Source organism: Bipolaris zeicola (assembly GCF_000523435.1).
Source record: "Bipolaris zeicola 26-R-13 unplaced genomic scaffold scaffold_96, whole genome shotgun sequence".
Classification (NCBI taxonomy): domain Eukaryota; kingdom Fungi; phylum Ascomycota; class Dothideomycetes; order Pleosporales; family Pleosporaceae; genus Bipolaris; species Bipolaris zeicola.
The window spans coordinates 63,571-78,394 of record NW_006912145.1 but is presented as its reverse complement, the minus strand read 5'-3'; the positions used below and the strand labels follow the sequence as shown (position 1 = coordinate 78,394).

At 52.5% G+C, this 14,824-nt stretch overlaps 5 protein-coding genes across 5 annotated transcripts; 3 read left to right on the top strand and 2 right to left on the bottom strand.

The window, feature by feature from the left end:
* Nucleotides 1-329: 329 nt before the first annotated feature.
* COCCADRAFT_27055 (uncharacterized protein) lies at nt 330-2,744 on the bottom strand (the record flags this gene model as incomplete). Its single annotated transcript, XM_007715052.1, has 1 exon — nt 330-2,744. One exon carries the CDS (start codon nt 2,742-2,744, stop codon nt 330-332), a length of 2,415 nt encoding a protein of 804 aa, XP_007713242.1.
* Nucleotides 2,745-3,377: 633 nt separating this feature from the next.
* Nucleotides 3,378-6,367, top strand: COCCADRAFT_98728 (uncharacterized protein; the record flags this gene model as incomplete). The annotated part of the gene is made up of 8 exons (XM_007715073.1): nt 3,378-3,473; nt 3,527-4,142; nt 4,193-4,290; nt 4,338-4,580; nt 4,629-4,982; nt 5,030-5,273; nt 5,325-5,836; nt 5,885-6,367. 8 exons carry the CDS (start codon nt 3,378-3,380, stop codon nt 6,365-6,367), a joined length of 2,646 nt encoding a protein of 881 aa, XP_007713263.1.
* An 811-nt stretch (nt 6,368-7,178) lies between these two features.
* Nucleotides 7,179-9,176, top strand: COCCADRAFT_37624 (uncharacterized protein; the record flags this gene model as incomplete). The annotated part of the gene is made up of 7 exons (XM_007715072.1): nt 7,179-7,229; nt 7,288-7,424; nt 7,521-7,934; nt 7,985-8,594; nt 8,656-8,943; nt 8,999-9,080; nt 9,130-9,176. 7 exons carry the CDS (start codon nt 7,179-7,181, stop codon nt 9,174-9,176), a joined length of 1,629 nt encoding a protein of 542 aa, XP_007713262.1.
* Nucleotides 9,177-10,599: 1,423 nt separating this feature from the next.
* On the top strand, nt 10,600-12,198 carry COCCADRAFT_98672 (uncharacterized protein; the record flags this gene model as incomplete). The annotated part of the gene is made up of 1 exon (XM_007715071.1): nt 10,600-12,198. The coding sequence occupies one exon, from the start codon at nt 10,600-10,602 to the stop codon at nt 12,196-12,198; it is 1,599 nt and encodes a 532-aa protein (XP_007713261.1).
* Nucleotides 12,199-12,758: 560 nt separating this feature from the next.
* COCCADRAFT_37622 (uncharacterized protein) lies at nt 12,759-14,789 on the bottom strand (the record flags this gene model as incomplete). Its single annotated transcript, XM_007715070.1, has 3 exons — nt 12,759-14,229; nt 14,285-14,420; nt 14,477-14,789. The coding sequence occupies 3 exons, from the start codon at nt 14,787-14,789 to the stop codon at nt 12,759-12,761; spliced, it is 1,920 nt and encodes a 639-aa protein (XP_007713260.1).
* Nucleotides 14,790-14,824: the final 35 nt, after the last annotated feature.

The window sequence follows — 14,824 nt, the reverse complement described above, 5'->3', positions numbered from 1 at the left end:
AGAATTATTACTATGAGCATTGGTAGCAGAATAGCGTTGACAAACTTGCAATCGATTTCGATACACGATAATCTGTTTAAGAAGAAGATGGGGTTCTCTGTTGCAACAAGAAAGGATCTTTGCTTGATGTAGACCCGTCCACCTCACAAGTTGTTGCTCTCCGCTAGATGTAGGTAATACAGCTCAGAGATTGTCAACGCCATTGGGGTTGAAATGATTCGATATTCTGTTGGTAAAGCCACCCGACTTTACTTGTCTATTGTTTGCTCCTAAACATAAAGCCACACAACAAACAAATTTGATGAACATAAGATGAAAGAGCAAAAGCCTTATTTCTTGGCCCCTGACCTCGCAAGCTTCCTCATAAAAGCATTCTGGACACCCTTTGTTCCCTTGAGCTCCTTATTCCTGCTCTTGTTGACCTCCATGTACGCCATAGTCTGTCCGCCAGACAATTCAGAAAGTGTGCCAGCCGCTCTCCGGACTCCAAACTTCTTCTTGTTGCCCTTGTTCGAAGCGTACTTTGTGCCAAACGCATCGCCTTCGATTCTTTCTTCCTTGGCATCCTCTTCACGGGCAAGCAGGACATCCATGAGTAGCTCTCGCCGCTCTTGCGGTGTCGCGAATGCCAGCTGCGAAAAGTTTTCAAGTCCTTCGAGACGGGTGATGACTTTGAAGGCATATCCTTGATCAACAAGGAAAGCTTGTCGCTTGGATGAGTAGTACATTTCGTCCGTGTCCTTGGATACGAGAGAGTAGAAGAAGGCGTTGAAGCCCTCGTCATTCCTCCTCTTGGCTCGCAGAATTCTGCCCAGTCGCTGCGCCTCTTGACGACGTGAGCCGTAATGCGATGAAATTTGAATCAGACATGTCGCTTCTGGAAGATCCAAGCTGGTGTCGCCAATCTTTGAAAGGAAAATGGTGTTGACGAGCTCGTTGTGTTGAAAGTTCTCCAAGATACGAAGACGTTCTTGTTGTGGGGTTGCGCCGTAAATGTATGCTTTTCCAAGCTTACGCGAGTATTTCTCCAGGGCGTACACATTGTCCGAAAAGACGATAATCTTGTCGCCTCGTGATTCGTGGTAATTGATGAGGAACTGGCAGGCTTGAAATTTCTTTGGGTTCATGATTGATAGTAAAGCACGCTTCTGCAGCGACGAAGGCTTGAGCCATTCAGTGTAGAATTCAGGCGTCATTTGGCACCAAACTTCTGCACACTGCACTTTGGCAATATGTCCTTGTTCTGACAACTCTTGCCAGTTGGCCTCGTAGAGCTTGGGGCCAATGAGAAAGTTGAGATCATCAATCTTGTCATCTTCTCGAAGGAGAGTGGCGGTCAAGCCAAGTTTTGCGTGTGATGCAATCTCATAGGTGACCTTTTTAAAAATGTTGGCAGGCACCACGTGCACTTCATCAGCTATCAGCAGTCCCCATTCCTGTCCACGAATGAACTGCATGACCTTTTCCGCATCGTGCGAACGCTTCCTGGCATTACTGATCATAGAGTAGGTACTGATAATGATACCAGCCTGACGAGGAAAGCGGGTCTTGTTGTCTGCCGTGAAGACGGCCACATCTTCTGGATTGATGTTTGACCACTTGATGAATTCGGCGCGCCACTGAACAACGGACATGGCACTTGTGCACAGGACAATGACGGATTTCTTCACACCACAGGCAGCTGTGATGCCGACTAGGGTCTTACCTGCGCCGCATGGCAGCACTATGATTCCTGAACGGGCACGAGAGTTTGAAAACATCTTACTAAGAGCCTTCTCCTGATAGTATCGAATCTGGGCGTGCGGCTTGAGATCGATTTCCAAGTTTGGATTGGTATCGTCATTGTTGAAGTCGTACTCTTCAGTCAGTGGTAGACCAATGGCCCGACAACGTTTCACGACCTTTTCACGCTCCTCACTCTTAATCTGGAACGAGTGGACTTGGGCGACCTCGTCATCGTCGTCGTCCTCGCGCAATGTAGCAATCATATCGCTGGGAGCAGGATTTTGAGCAGCTTCCGGCTGTTGCTGTTGTGCCATGTTGTTTGCACCAGCGGCTAGCTTGGTACCTGGGATCGCCATCTGGCCGATCTTGGGTGCAGCTTCCTTGATGAGGCCATCGGTTGTATCAGCCCTGCACTCTGCGACGACGGGGTCGCGGAGGAGTTTCTGGAGGATCGCAGGATCCTCGCTTTCTATGTAGGACAGCGTCTTTTTCAACACAATCTTGGCCTTACCGAAAGCGGACGTGGACTTTTCAACAAACTGGATAATGGCTTCAGACAGGGCAGTCTTGGAGTAGCGGTCAAGCTTCTCGATGATCTCTTGCTTAGAGTGACCAACACTGACGGCGGCGAACAGACTGTGGGTTGTGAGCTGGTATTCATGCATCTTGGAGACACGCGACTGCGGCTCGGCGATGTTGATCAAAAAGTCCTGAGCTTCATCGAAGAGAGGATGGAAGGACTCGAGGATGATTCCGCCTGCATCATTGACCCATAGCGGACGGTTGTAATGGTCCGACTTGAGGGGCGCACTCCATTGATCCGACTTTCTGAAGAGATCTGCTGCGGCGTCGCGGACACGGCCAGCGCGCGCGCGCTTCGTCATGGCTTTGACATCGAACTCTTCCTTGAGCTGATCGAACGTCTCTTGATCGCTCATAGGGCCCTCGTCGTTATCGTCCCAGCCATCCTCGGCCTCAGCGTCAGCAGCCGTCTGCGCAAGCTTTCGTTTTGGCGGCATGGTGGCGGCGTTCTCTGTTATGTAACGGAGTGCGGGTGGCAAGGGCGCGCGCCGGGCGTTAGAATTTACAGATGGACGGCTGGAGACGAGGACACGGGGGTGAGGGTAGGAACGGGCGAGGGTGAAGAAGGAAGAAGAGAAGGACGGGCGGACGGGACTGGAATAAGAAGGGATGGGATGCGCAGGCAGCAGTCGTGGCTATGATGTACCATGGATAGGGCAGTGCAGTGATTATGTAAGGCTAGTAAAGAAAGCGGCACTGTCCCTGCAGCAGAGCCCAGAACCCAGTGACTTTACTAGTGAGGACGCTGGTACAAGTCATGTAAACATACACATGACAAGTGTCAGCGAGACAAACAAAATGTATAAATTTACAATGTGTGTGTGTAGAAGAAGACAACGCGCCGAGACGCGAAAACATGTGAATGGCCGGGGGTGGATTGGGTCGGGTGGGTGTGCAGCTGGGCGGCCGACGTCACCTTGTCCCTGTCAGCGAGGCTGCGCTGCTTTCTGGCCAGAGTACACACATACTACACAGATAAACACTCGCCCACACCCGTAGATACATACACCCCCCACATATAGACACTCTCCCCCGCAGAATGAGCGCATGAAGACGTAGCATGCTTCCCAATGGGCGCATCCGACTCCAAACTCTCCTTCAAGCAGGGCATCTTCCGCCTGTCTGAGCCCAAGCAGATCCCTGCCGACGATGTCTACTGGACCGGTGTATGCCGTCTGCTGAACTCATATCCTGCTCCTCTGCTGACTATCACCGCCAGTTCTGGGAGCTACCCGAATCGACCGAAGATGTCTTCTCCCTCTTCTCGCCCGCAGACATTCGCCGCACCCGCGACAACAACCTAGCCAACCTCGAGACGCTGGTGCTCGCAGTCACATCGCGCCTCATTGTCTTGCGCAACCACCCCTCGTTCCCAGACCCTGACCTCGCTCCGGAGCGCGATGCCCTCAACTGCATCCGTGTCCTCACCCGCCTGTTACCCTTTTTGTACGAAGCCGATCACCTCGATACGTGGGAAGACCAGTTCTTTTGGGCTGAGCGTCGCAAGCGCAGTCGTAGAGGCCAGCTTGTGCGCAGCGAGGTCATCTTCGACGAGGCCGACCCGGAACAGACGCCCACAGAGAAGGAGCCCGAGTTTGAAAAGGCCAAGCCGCTGGCCGAGGAGATCATCGACACCCTCATCGACTTGCTCTTCTTCTCCAACTTCACCCTGCCAAAGGTAGCCCCAGGCAAGAATAAGGTCAGCTATGCCATCTGGCAGAGCGGCGTCGGCTGCAATACGCCCGTCGCATCCACAAAGGAGTTTGAAAGTAACAGGACTGAGATCTTGCGCCTGCTTCTCACCCTGGCCAGCAAGTCCATGTACATGTCGGCGGGTATGCATCCTACCATGCGCGCACATCAACTCGATTCTAACCAATTGCAGGTGTACTGCCAGTAAAAGGCGTCAAGGCAATCACATACATCGCCACATGTCCAGACAAGCAAGTCGTCTTATCCGTGCTCTGCTCGCTCCTCAATACTGTGCGTGTCCTTGGTCGCTTGCTTGTGTACCCGCTGATCCCCCACAGACGCTCAAGTACAACCCCGCAACATGGCGCGTGCCCTACGACCACGTCGTCTTCAAGGACCAGCGGCAGATTTTGGTCACGTACTGTTTGCAGCTACTATTGGTACTCGTCCTGTACCCCATCCCCGAGCCCGGCAATGGCCCAGCGCCCAAGAATTTCTTCCGTCACTTCCTTGGTCGTCTGCACCGTCCACAAGATTTCCAGTTTCTCGTTGATGGCATGACAAGAATCCTCAACCAGCCGGTACGCAACACGCAATTTACTACATATCCCTTGGCTAATACTTGCTAGCTCCAAGCAAACACGTCCTATCTCCCCGGCAGTCACAAGTCACTGACATGGGCACCGGAGATGATCATGCTCTTCTGGGAGGCGCTGCAATGCAACAAGCGCTTCCGCTCCTTCATCATCGATACCGACAGAGCCCATGACTTTGTTGTCTTGGTTTTGTACTATGCCATTGATCAGCGCAACGATCCCTCCAAGCAGGGTCTTGTGCGCATGTGCATCTTCGTGCTCCAGACACTAAGCGTCGAGCCACAGTTTGGCAAGAGCCTCAATAAGACATTTGAAGGCCAAGAGTCGCTTCCAGCCAGCATCCGGATACCAAACTTCCATGGCACATATGCCGACTATGTCATCACAGTATGTAGCCCGACCAACAATCGCCATACGTCTGCTGACCACACCAGTCAATCTACACTCTTCTCACCACCAGCAAAGGCAAACTTGATGCGATATACCCTGCACTACTTGCAATACTCAACAACATTGCCGCTTACGTTCAGAATCTTGGACGGGCGACTAGCTCAAAGCTATTGCAGCTCTTTGCATCCATGTCTTCGCCTAGCTTCTTGCTTGCCAATGAAAACAACCACACACTTCTGCACTCGCTCTTGGAGGTCTTGAATGCCATAATAGAGCACCAATATCCGCGTAAGTATGTTCACTAGAATCACCATGTGCCAGTTACTGAACTATCGACAGACAACCCAAATCTCGTCTACGCGATTGTTCGTTCACGGAAGCGGTTCCAAGCGCTCCGAGACTTCACACTTGAAAGCGGCCAAGAGGAGCTCGAGCGCCAGAACCAACTGCGGAAGGAGGGCGGAGAGGACATGACACGCACGAACTCTTTAGACAGTCTAAGAAGCCCGACAGTCGCGCGAACACCCACCCTGGGCAATGTGCCAGAAGAAGACAGCGCTTTTGCAATTGGCGACGACGATGATTCGGACGAGGAAGCAGATGCGTCGCGCACATCCGGACCAATCAGATCTCCTCCACAATCACCTTCGGGCGCTTCAAGAAGTGCGTCAATAGCCTCGTCTGTGGATGATTCAGTACCTTTGCAACTAAGGGGTATGTCAGAAAAGGCACGAGGCAAGCGACCAGTGGGCCAGCCAGCATTTTCTAGGCAAAACAGCATGACGAGCTTGCACAGCGCAGCCGGTCCGGCAATGGCTTCCAATGAGTTCTTTACTCCGTCTGTCCCATGGGTAAGTCATTTCATTTCAACCATACACATTTGCTAACGTGGTCTTTAGTTGGAAGGATGGCTTTCGGAGTTGCCGCTACATACTATCCTCATGCTGATATCGGAGCTTGGGCCCAAGCTGCCCGCTTCAGGAAACTCCAATGATACAGCAGAAGCTCTGAAGATCATTTGGGAGACCGAAGTGCGCGGCATTGAGCCTTCCCCGATTAGGCTGCACTTGTTCGAATGGTCCCCGCTGTCGCTTGGTTGGTACGAGTCGCTACTATGGGGTTTCGTCTTCGCAGCGGAGATGCTTGTAGCAAAGGGCACGGCTGGGGTATGGAACAACACTAGCATCCGGCTATTCAAGGTGCAAGAAGCAGCTGCTACAGCTCCTTCGCTCCTGCAACCGCGAGGCGCTGTAGATGCCGTGGGCAGTAATCTAGTGCAGCGAATTGGCTCGCTCAACCTGCGCGGCGTGGCTGCTCAAGCCGCGCAACGCTCACCCTCGAGCAGCGGTCACCCCGGCGCTGCGAGCGTGAGAGACGTATAAGCCTTCGCTCGCGCCTTGTTTTTATCAAAGTAACCTGTTAGATGATCCGTTTAAAATTAAAGCGTACATGCATATTACTTGCGAAGCCCTTTATTTTCTGCACCTCGAACCAGACGGGGAACGAGGCGGCGAATAAAGACATTTTTTGCCACTAGTGTTCTTTTTACACTTACAACTGGGTTTCGGGATAAAGACCAACTATTACTATTTGACCCTCTGATTGGTGTGCCTTGTTTTATACACTTTTAAGCCCTACAATCCATATTCTGGTGTTGCTTTTGCCGATCACCCCTCTTAGTACCTTTTGCACAGCCACACAGTCCCCCCGTAAGTTTAAAAGTACACTACTATTCCGTTTGCCACACCAACGCCCCCCGACGGTTGTAGCAAGTAGTAGATGTGGATTTTAATCCCCCGTCTCCTCGTCCGGGTTTCTAGACCGCCTTGGCGGCGATGGGCGGTTTGGTGGCTTGAAGGCTTGTTATGCGGAGACGCGCAAGCTGTGTGTGCGGTGTTGTGCCGTGTGGTGACGAGGGATGATCTCTTGCTTTGCGTATGGGGAAGGAGCGGGGGGGTATAGATAGGGTGGTGGTCTAGGCACACCTTGTACTTTCATGGACCCTTTTTTTTTCTCTCCGACTTGGTAGTGCATTCTTGTGTTTTTTTTTGGTGATTATTTTTGTTACTACATTGCTCTAAGTTGTTAAGTGGTGTTTGTATTCGATATTGACATTGTTACGTGGAGTGTTGTTCTTTTTCTCGGGGATTTCGATACTAAACGAATACCCTGTTGGGGGTAATAGTATACACCATGGGGTCTGTAGCACATGGCGATGAGGTTATAACTACGTATAGTATGCATGTACTGTATCTCCCCATTTTTTTTCACTCCACACATCTTGCTGATACATGAAGATTAGGTATCGTCCAAATACCTCGAGCTCACAAGGAAGAAACTCGAATTGACACGTTTGCCACGGGAACTGGAATTACCCGAAGAGCGAATGTGGGAGCATGGTACACCGAAGCGTGTTCTTGAGCCTTTGTTGGATTTTTGGTACTGTATTCAACTCTCCTTCCCCCCCCCCCTCCATGCATTCGTTCCCTTCAACGAGTAGTATCACTTTTTCCAAATAAACTAACCCATCTCCAGGCTAGAAACCTACGATTGGCGCGCCGCCGAATCCCGCTTCAATTCCCTTCTTCCCCAATTCCGTACAACGATCCGTACCACATCAGCGGCAGGAACGCAATCTCTCCGCGTGCACTTTGTACACAAGCGATCGACGAGACCGGGCGCTATCCCGCTGCTACTAGCACACACATGGCCCTCGTCGTTTATAGAGGTCCAACGCATCATCAATGCGCTGACGGAACCGCAGTACGTACCTGATATGGGTGGTGCGATACCCCAGGCATTTCACGTTGTAGCGCCGAGTATACCTGGTTTCGGGTTTAGTGATGCAAGTATGCAGGAGGGTTTTGGGTTGGAGGGCACAGCAGAAGTGTTTTCGGAATTGATGGGGAAACTAGGGTATAGCGAGTTTGTTGCGCATGGGACAGGGTGGTGAGTTTGTTACGTGTATGAGTGCTAGTTCAGTGTTGACAATCCAGCAGGGGATTTAGTATTTGTCGTGTGCTAGCGATACGGTACCCGAAAGCTTGTCTCGCCGTGCATACAGTCAATCCGGCGTTCAAGGCACCGACGTATAGACGGAGTCCGCTGCAGTATGTCAAGTGGCGGATTGCGGAGTTGACGCAGGCAAAGGTACCGTTGTTGAGTTTTGGATATGTTGGTAGCGATGTCGAACCACGATCTGGACAGCGGAGGGAGGACTTGGGGACCGAAAATGAGATTGATAGTAGTCGACCGTTGGGGCCGGCACTACATCGTCTCTACTCGCTTCGACCGCAGACACTGGCGTTTTCACTATGTGACTCGCCCGTTGGTCTGCTTGCAGCACTCTTGGATGTCATCCATACACGAGATGTTGCTCCGCGGCCATTTTCGGGCAGGCCGAGGAGCCCGTTTCTTTCGCCGGTTGAGCTGGAGATGCAGCAGAGTGATGAGGAGCAGGTTGAGGTTGGTCAAGTACCATCGGGGCTCATGCCACAGTCTCCAGACTATACTGCAAGAGAAGAGGAGAGCGATGGCAAGAGATATACATGGAGTCCGACAGAGGTGTTAAATTTTACAATGTTGCAGTGGCTGCCGGGGCCTGAAGCGGTAAGTGAGCCTCATCCAATTCGGCCCCCAATTCTGTATGACGGCTGATAAACAATCTTAGGCTCTTCGCTGGCTGCGCAGTGCATACATGGACACAATGGCTCCATGGTATTCCAATCATATACTGACACCACTCGGAGTATCGACATTTCTTCCGCACAATAGCAATTCCTCTGCGCCTCTGATGTGGGGGACTAGTTTCTGGGACATGTCGTGGGTCAAGCGACACAGCGGACGATCCGCGATGCTACCAGGATTCGAGACGCCCGACACGCTAGTAATTGATTTGCGGGAGTGTTTCAGCAGCATGGTGGAGAAAGGACGGATCGTATTCAAAGTACCAGAAGGGGTAGGTGAGGTAGTAAGAGGTGTGGATTGAGGCTATAGGTATATGATGGCTGCAGTATGTTTGCTATAGCTGGGAAAAGACTAAGGTGGAGGCTGTGAGGGGCTGCAAAAGGCATAGCGGTACCATGGCGTATGTAAGTGTAGGGATGCGTGTTGCTGGTCGCCGGGAGTATGCCGGTCATTTAAGGCGGTGGCACTGCGGCACAAGAGGCTGGCATATCCTGGAGCCGATGATACCGATGATACCGCGGCGGAGCGGAGCAGAGCAGAGGCGGTGGGCGGTTTTGTCGGGTAGTCGACAAGGGGATATGGGGATATGGGGATCTGGCATGGTTATGTTCTGGGGGTGAGGTTTTTTGCATTATTGCATGTGATATGGTATGACATGGCATTGGGCTAGTACATCTGGTGCGGGATGAGATGAGAGGATTATGATGATGGCAATAGTAATGGGGGGAGGGAGAGGTGGGTGAATTTTAGTAGATGGATGGATAAATGAATTGATGAGGGATAAATCGAGAAGGTAAATGCCAAAGAAGAAAAGAGACAACTCTTCGCATGTACCTGACGTGATGACGTCGCCTGGCTAAGTTTAGGCAGCGTCGGGCCCCAAGCGGCCGTTTGGCGCGAACGCTCCAGCCACTTTGGAATGGGCGGTGACGTCTCGCTGCAAAAACACCGCACTCGTCAAAAAATGCCTGTCGCGTGAAGGCCCAAAGCTTCCACAACGTCGCCCCAACAACTGCTGCCACGTAGAATTTTACTCCCTCTGCCCACCTCATAACATCGTCCGCTGTACGTATATTCCTGCTTCTCCCTCTTCCTCTACCCAGTCACACGTCGCTTTATTGCTTCTCTCTCGTCTGCGCCTGCATCCGCCTCCCCGCACTTTTGATTGCAAGAGTTTGGCGACTGATTGCTCACAGTCGGTCGTCAGCGCCCAACATTGTGGTCGTCCATTGTTTAATCTCTGTGCTCTACGCCCCTATCAAAACACCGTCGTCACGCTGGCAGACGCGCTGTTTTCTCCAGCTTCTGCTGTTGCATAGGCCTTTGTAGCCAGCAGTCCGTCTGTCGTCGCCTGCTTCGGCTATTCTATGCGTCGCGAGGACCTGGCACGCTTTCTGTCCAAGCCTGCGAAGTGAGTTCTGCCTCTTCCACGAGCAGTTCTGCGTAAACACAACATTCGCTGCGAACACGGCGCTGACCTCTGCCCATAGGCCTCGATAACACCAACTACAACACCCGCTTCCCCCCCACCATCCTTCTTTCTTAGTCTTTGAAGCAGATCTCCTCGTCTGCTGGACCCGATACTTCCCCAGGGTATCGGAATCTGGTATCGAGGACCCCATCGGCTGCCACCATTTCCCGGCGAAAGGCCTCGTTTATCCCCCTCAACGCGCGCCCTCCCTAACATCGACTACGGTCGCTCTTACACTTCCACGTCCACTGCTGCTGGCACACGCCAGCCTCGCCCAACCCTCACGACCCGTGGGCCAATTCTTCTCAGGCGAGCACCGCATTGCTTGTCTGAGCGAGGTTGTGCTGCACATAGCTTCACAGCTAGCCTACCCTCCCAGTTTGCTCTATTCAACACCAGCAAACCGCTTTCCAGCTAGATAAATCCAGAACCTGTGCCAGTCATACAGTAAACGAAATGGTCGCTACCGAGATCCCGCAGCACTACACTGCCTCGCCTTCGTCGCACATTGGCACCCCTCACTTGACCATCAACAAGGAGGCTACCATCGACCTCGATTCTACAAACTCGTTTGAAGGTCCGGAGAAGCTTTTGGAAGTATGGTTCAGCCCCTCTGCTACTGAGCTCCCTGGACAGGCCGGCCCTCTCGGCTTGAAGAAGGTGTCAGCCGAAGTATGGAAGGACATGCTCGATCTGGTCAACTGCAAGGTTCTCTCCGTTATTGAGTCTGAGCATGTCGATGCCTATCTTCTATCTGAGTCGAGCATGTTTGTCTTCCCCCACAAGGTCGTACTCAAGACCTGTGGCACTACTACTCTGCTCTGGGGCTTGACCCGCATGCTGGAAATCGCTGCCAATGCTGGCTTTCCCTATGTCGCCCCCAAGGCATCGGGCGTCGCTCCAGCTGCCACACCATACCGCGTTTTCTACAGTAGGAAGAACTTCCTCTACCCCGACCAGCAGCGCGGCCCCCACCGCAGCTGGCGCGACGAAGTCCGCTACCTTGATGACCGCTTCAAGGGCGGCAGCGCCTACATGATTGGCAAGATGAACGGCGAGCACTGGTATCTCTACATCACAGGTCCCGACACCAGCCTCACTCCTCCTCCCAGCCCAGGTGAGGAGAGGTCGGAGCCAGATACCGAGACCAAATTTGTAAGCCACCCTCAGCGTCTCTTGCGCGAGCAGGCCACCGATGAGGAGGAGGATGAGACTCTGGAGGTTCTGATGACCGACCTCGACGAGAAGAACGCCCGTCAGTTCTATCTAGAGGACGCAAGTGCGGTTGCGGAAGGTCGCTACCTCCAGAGAGTCCGTGAGGCTCGCAAAAACGCTATCCAATCCCTGGGTACCATTTCGGAAGAGAATGGCCACACCGAGAGTCTGGGTGGCTCTACTGTCCTCAACTCAGCTGCCAACACCCACACCTCAGATGACAGCTTCGACGTCTTCGAGCAGACATCTTCTGACCACTCTGGCTTTAGCTCTGACGAGGAGCTTACTTTCCCTGAGGAGCTGACCACCGAAGGTCACACACTTGGTACGGTCGTTTCCGAACACTGCGGTCTAGCCGACGTCTACCCTACCACCAAGTATCCCGATGCTCGTATTGATGCTTATCTGTTCACGCCATGCGGCTTCTCTGCTAATGGTGTCGTCCCTGCTCCTGGCGGTGCTCCCAATGGTTCCAAGAAGGGCTCTGACGCTACGCACTACTTTACTGTGCACGTCACTCCTGAGCCCCAATGCTCTTACGCTTCCTTTGAGACCAACGTGCCTGCTCGCCAGAGTGGTCGCGAGACTGCCGACATTGTTGAGCATGTTGTCGGTATCTTCAAGCCTGGCAGGTTCAGCGTTACTCTCTTCGAGGCCAAGCCCACCGCTGATGAGCTTCCCTTGAAGAACGCCGACAAGGGCAAGAGAATGGAGGTGATCCCCGGCTACCGTCGTGTTGATCGTATCGTCCATGACTTGGATGGATACGATCTTGTCTTCCGTTACTACGAGAGGGATGATTGGAAGGGCGGCAAGCCCAGGCTCGGAGAAGAGTTTTAAGTGCCATTGCTGAGGGAGGTTATCGATATTCAGTAAGCTGGACAAATTGCTATGTATCTTGGGGGACAGTCATTACAGTATCTTGCAATTGTTTCGTAGTTGTTCTAGCCAATCCCACTCATTTTTTCATAACTTTCTTTAGGCCGTCTTTGAGTAGTGAGCCTGGATTGTAATGATGTATTACATAGTGTTGAAAAGATTGCACCCTGCACATAAATCACGGCGTATAGCTTTTTCGTTAACTGTTGTTCCAAACTCGAGACTCAATGTACCATCTTCAAACCAGAATTACATCTCTTAAGAATCCCTTCTTAAACCCATTGCCCACATTTCACTCATATTCCTGCATTTACTTGAATCTCATTCCTGTTACTGTGCAGTAGTACGGGATGTACAGTATCTAGCGTAAGCAATACATACACATTTCGCTATTCCATCACGCCACACATACATTTCTCCAGTATTTCATCAAGTCTGAGCCCGACATTACATATCACGACGCAAAAACACATCGACAAAATCATACGAGCAGTCAAGCATATGAATTCTATGTTACACTATCATACACCCTGTCCCTTCTCCTTCTCCTCTTCTTTCCCCTCCATCTTCCCCAAAACCTCACGCACCCTCCTCACAGCCTCCCGCGCCAACCTCCTCTCCCTCACATCCTCCTCCTCAACCACCACCTTCGTCTCCGCATTCTCGATAACAAACCTTACCCTTTCCTCCGTACTCTTGAGCGTGCGTCTGCCTTCTTCGCGGACGGTAGCTTGCCAGCTCTCGCGGGCGCCCTCCCACAATTTCTGCATGCGGCGCAGTGAAAAGGTGAGGCCGAGGGCTGCGACGGCCGAGGCTTCGAAGACCGAGAAGGAGGACATGGAGAGGTAGAGAAGGGCGGATGCAGCTGAAGAGATGGACGTTGTGCTGAAGGTTTGGAGGAGGAGGCGTTGGGCGAGGGCTTGGAGGGGGGGAACGGTGTCGTTGATGAGGTCGGTGCGGGCGTTGGAGATTTGCTCATGCCAAGGCATGGGTTTGCGGACGGTGGTCGAGAGGTCGAGTCTTTGGTTTTCTGCTGTGGGCGCGGTGTCTTGTGTTGTGGCCTCAGGTATGCTGGATGCAATAGCACGTTGAATCTCGTCTGGATAGCCGGCTTGATTCATGCGACCAGCGAGATAGACACTGTTTTTCTCGGCAGAAACAAGCCATCGTCGTTCCAGAATCTCTGAGCTGATCATTGTGACATCATCGACACGCCAGAGCAGCTTCCACCAGGCCAACTTGTGCCAGTTCTTCGCTGCAAAGGCTTCGTCGAGCTGGTCGCGGAGCTCGGTGTGTGACTTCTCAGCCCAGGTCTCGAGATGGCCAAGAATTGATGCAGTGACCTCTTCGTCAGTTTGGACAGTTGCAAGTTTCTGCAGGTGAGTAGCGTCTTCTTTCGCAACACTTGCTTCTACATCATCTGCAACAGAAGCTATGAGCGTCCTCAGTGGAGGCTTAATGCCATGAGAAGTTTTGAGATCCTGAACCAGCCACTGAGACAGTGTTGGCAGTCCGCTCTGGAACCAAGCTTGCTCGTAGACAGTTGCGTTTTTGATAGACTCTCGGAAGTTGTCGAGTCCCTTGGTACCAACTGCGATGTTGATAGCAGCACTTTCGGCATTAGGATCTGTACTTGACTCGGTCGATGGTACTGGCAGATCAATAGCCAACTTCACTATATCTTGCATCTCATCAAGACCATCGGCTGAAAATCTCCCATAGGATATAGCACTGTCGAGTCCCTCTCCTAATACTAATGTCTTGTGCACCGGATATGGGACAGGCAATCCTCTGGCAGAAGTGGCCTGGAGTTTGGGAACCAACAGCGACTCGGTGGAGCTTTCTGTTGACACATGAGGGACAGATTTGTTGACATTGACGTTTACCGTCGAAACAAGGACCTCTAGATTATGCGACTGGAGAATGCGCGACGGAACGGCGAGGACTCTGTATAGTGGTGATGGCGTAACGTCGTCGGGGTCGGTGCCGTACCTGCGCAGACATGTTAGTGGTTGCGCCCTCGTTACAGCGACCCGAGTGCACCCACTTTAGCAACACAGCATTCTCATTGCCGACGCCTGCCTTGGCCAGGTCCTTTTCCCATTGCCCTTCGGCGGCCAATGGGTCGGCAAGCAACAGCCGTGCCAATTGTTGTGCGCTTAATTGGCTATTCAAACCAAGGACTGTATGCCACTGTCAGCGCCTACGCCGCCCGCACTCAATTGCGTGTGCACCGTACCAGCGACTCTTGTGACTGCATCTTGGGCGGCCAGGCCCCGCAACGCCAGCTGTAATCTGCTAATGTTGACGTGTGTCTCTGCAGCTCCACTGAGAGCGGATAGGGCGTCGTATAGCTCCTGGTTGCGTGGCGGGACATTGGGGCGCAGATTTATCGCAGTCGGCGAGACATGCGTCGATGCGGAGCGGGCGCGGAGACTCGTATATGGCGACCTTGGGACATTGCGACAGCGGAGCGCAAGCGGAATCCGATCAATCGACCCTGTCTTGCGAAAGATGGTCAGTCGCGGCACTGAGGCCACCCATGGAGGCATCGGGCTTGAAGTTGAGCATTACTATCATGCTCTGC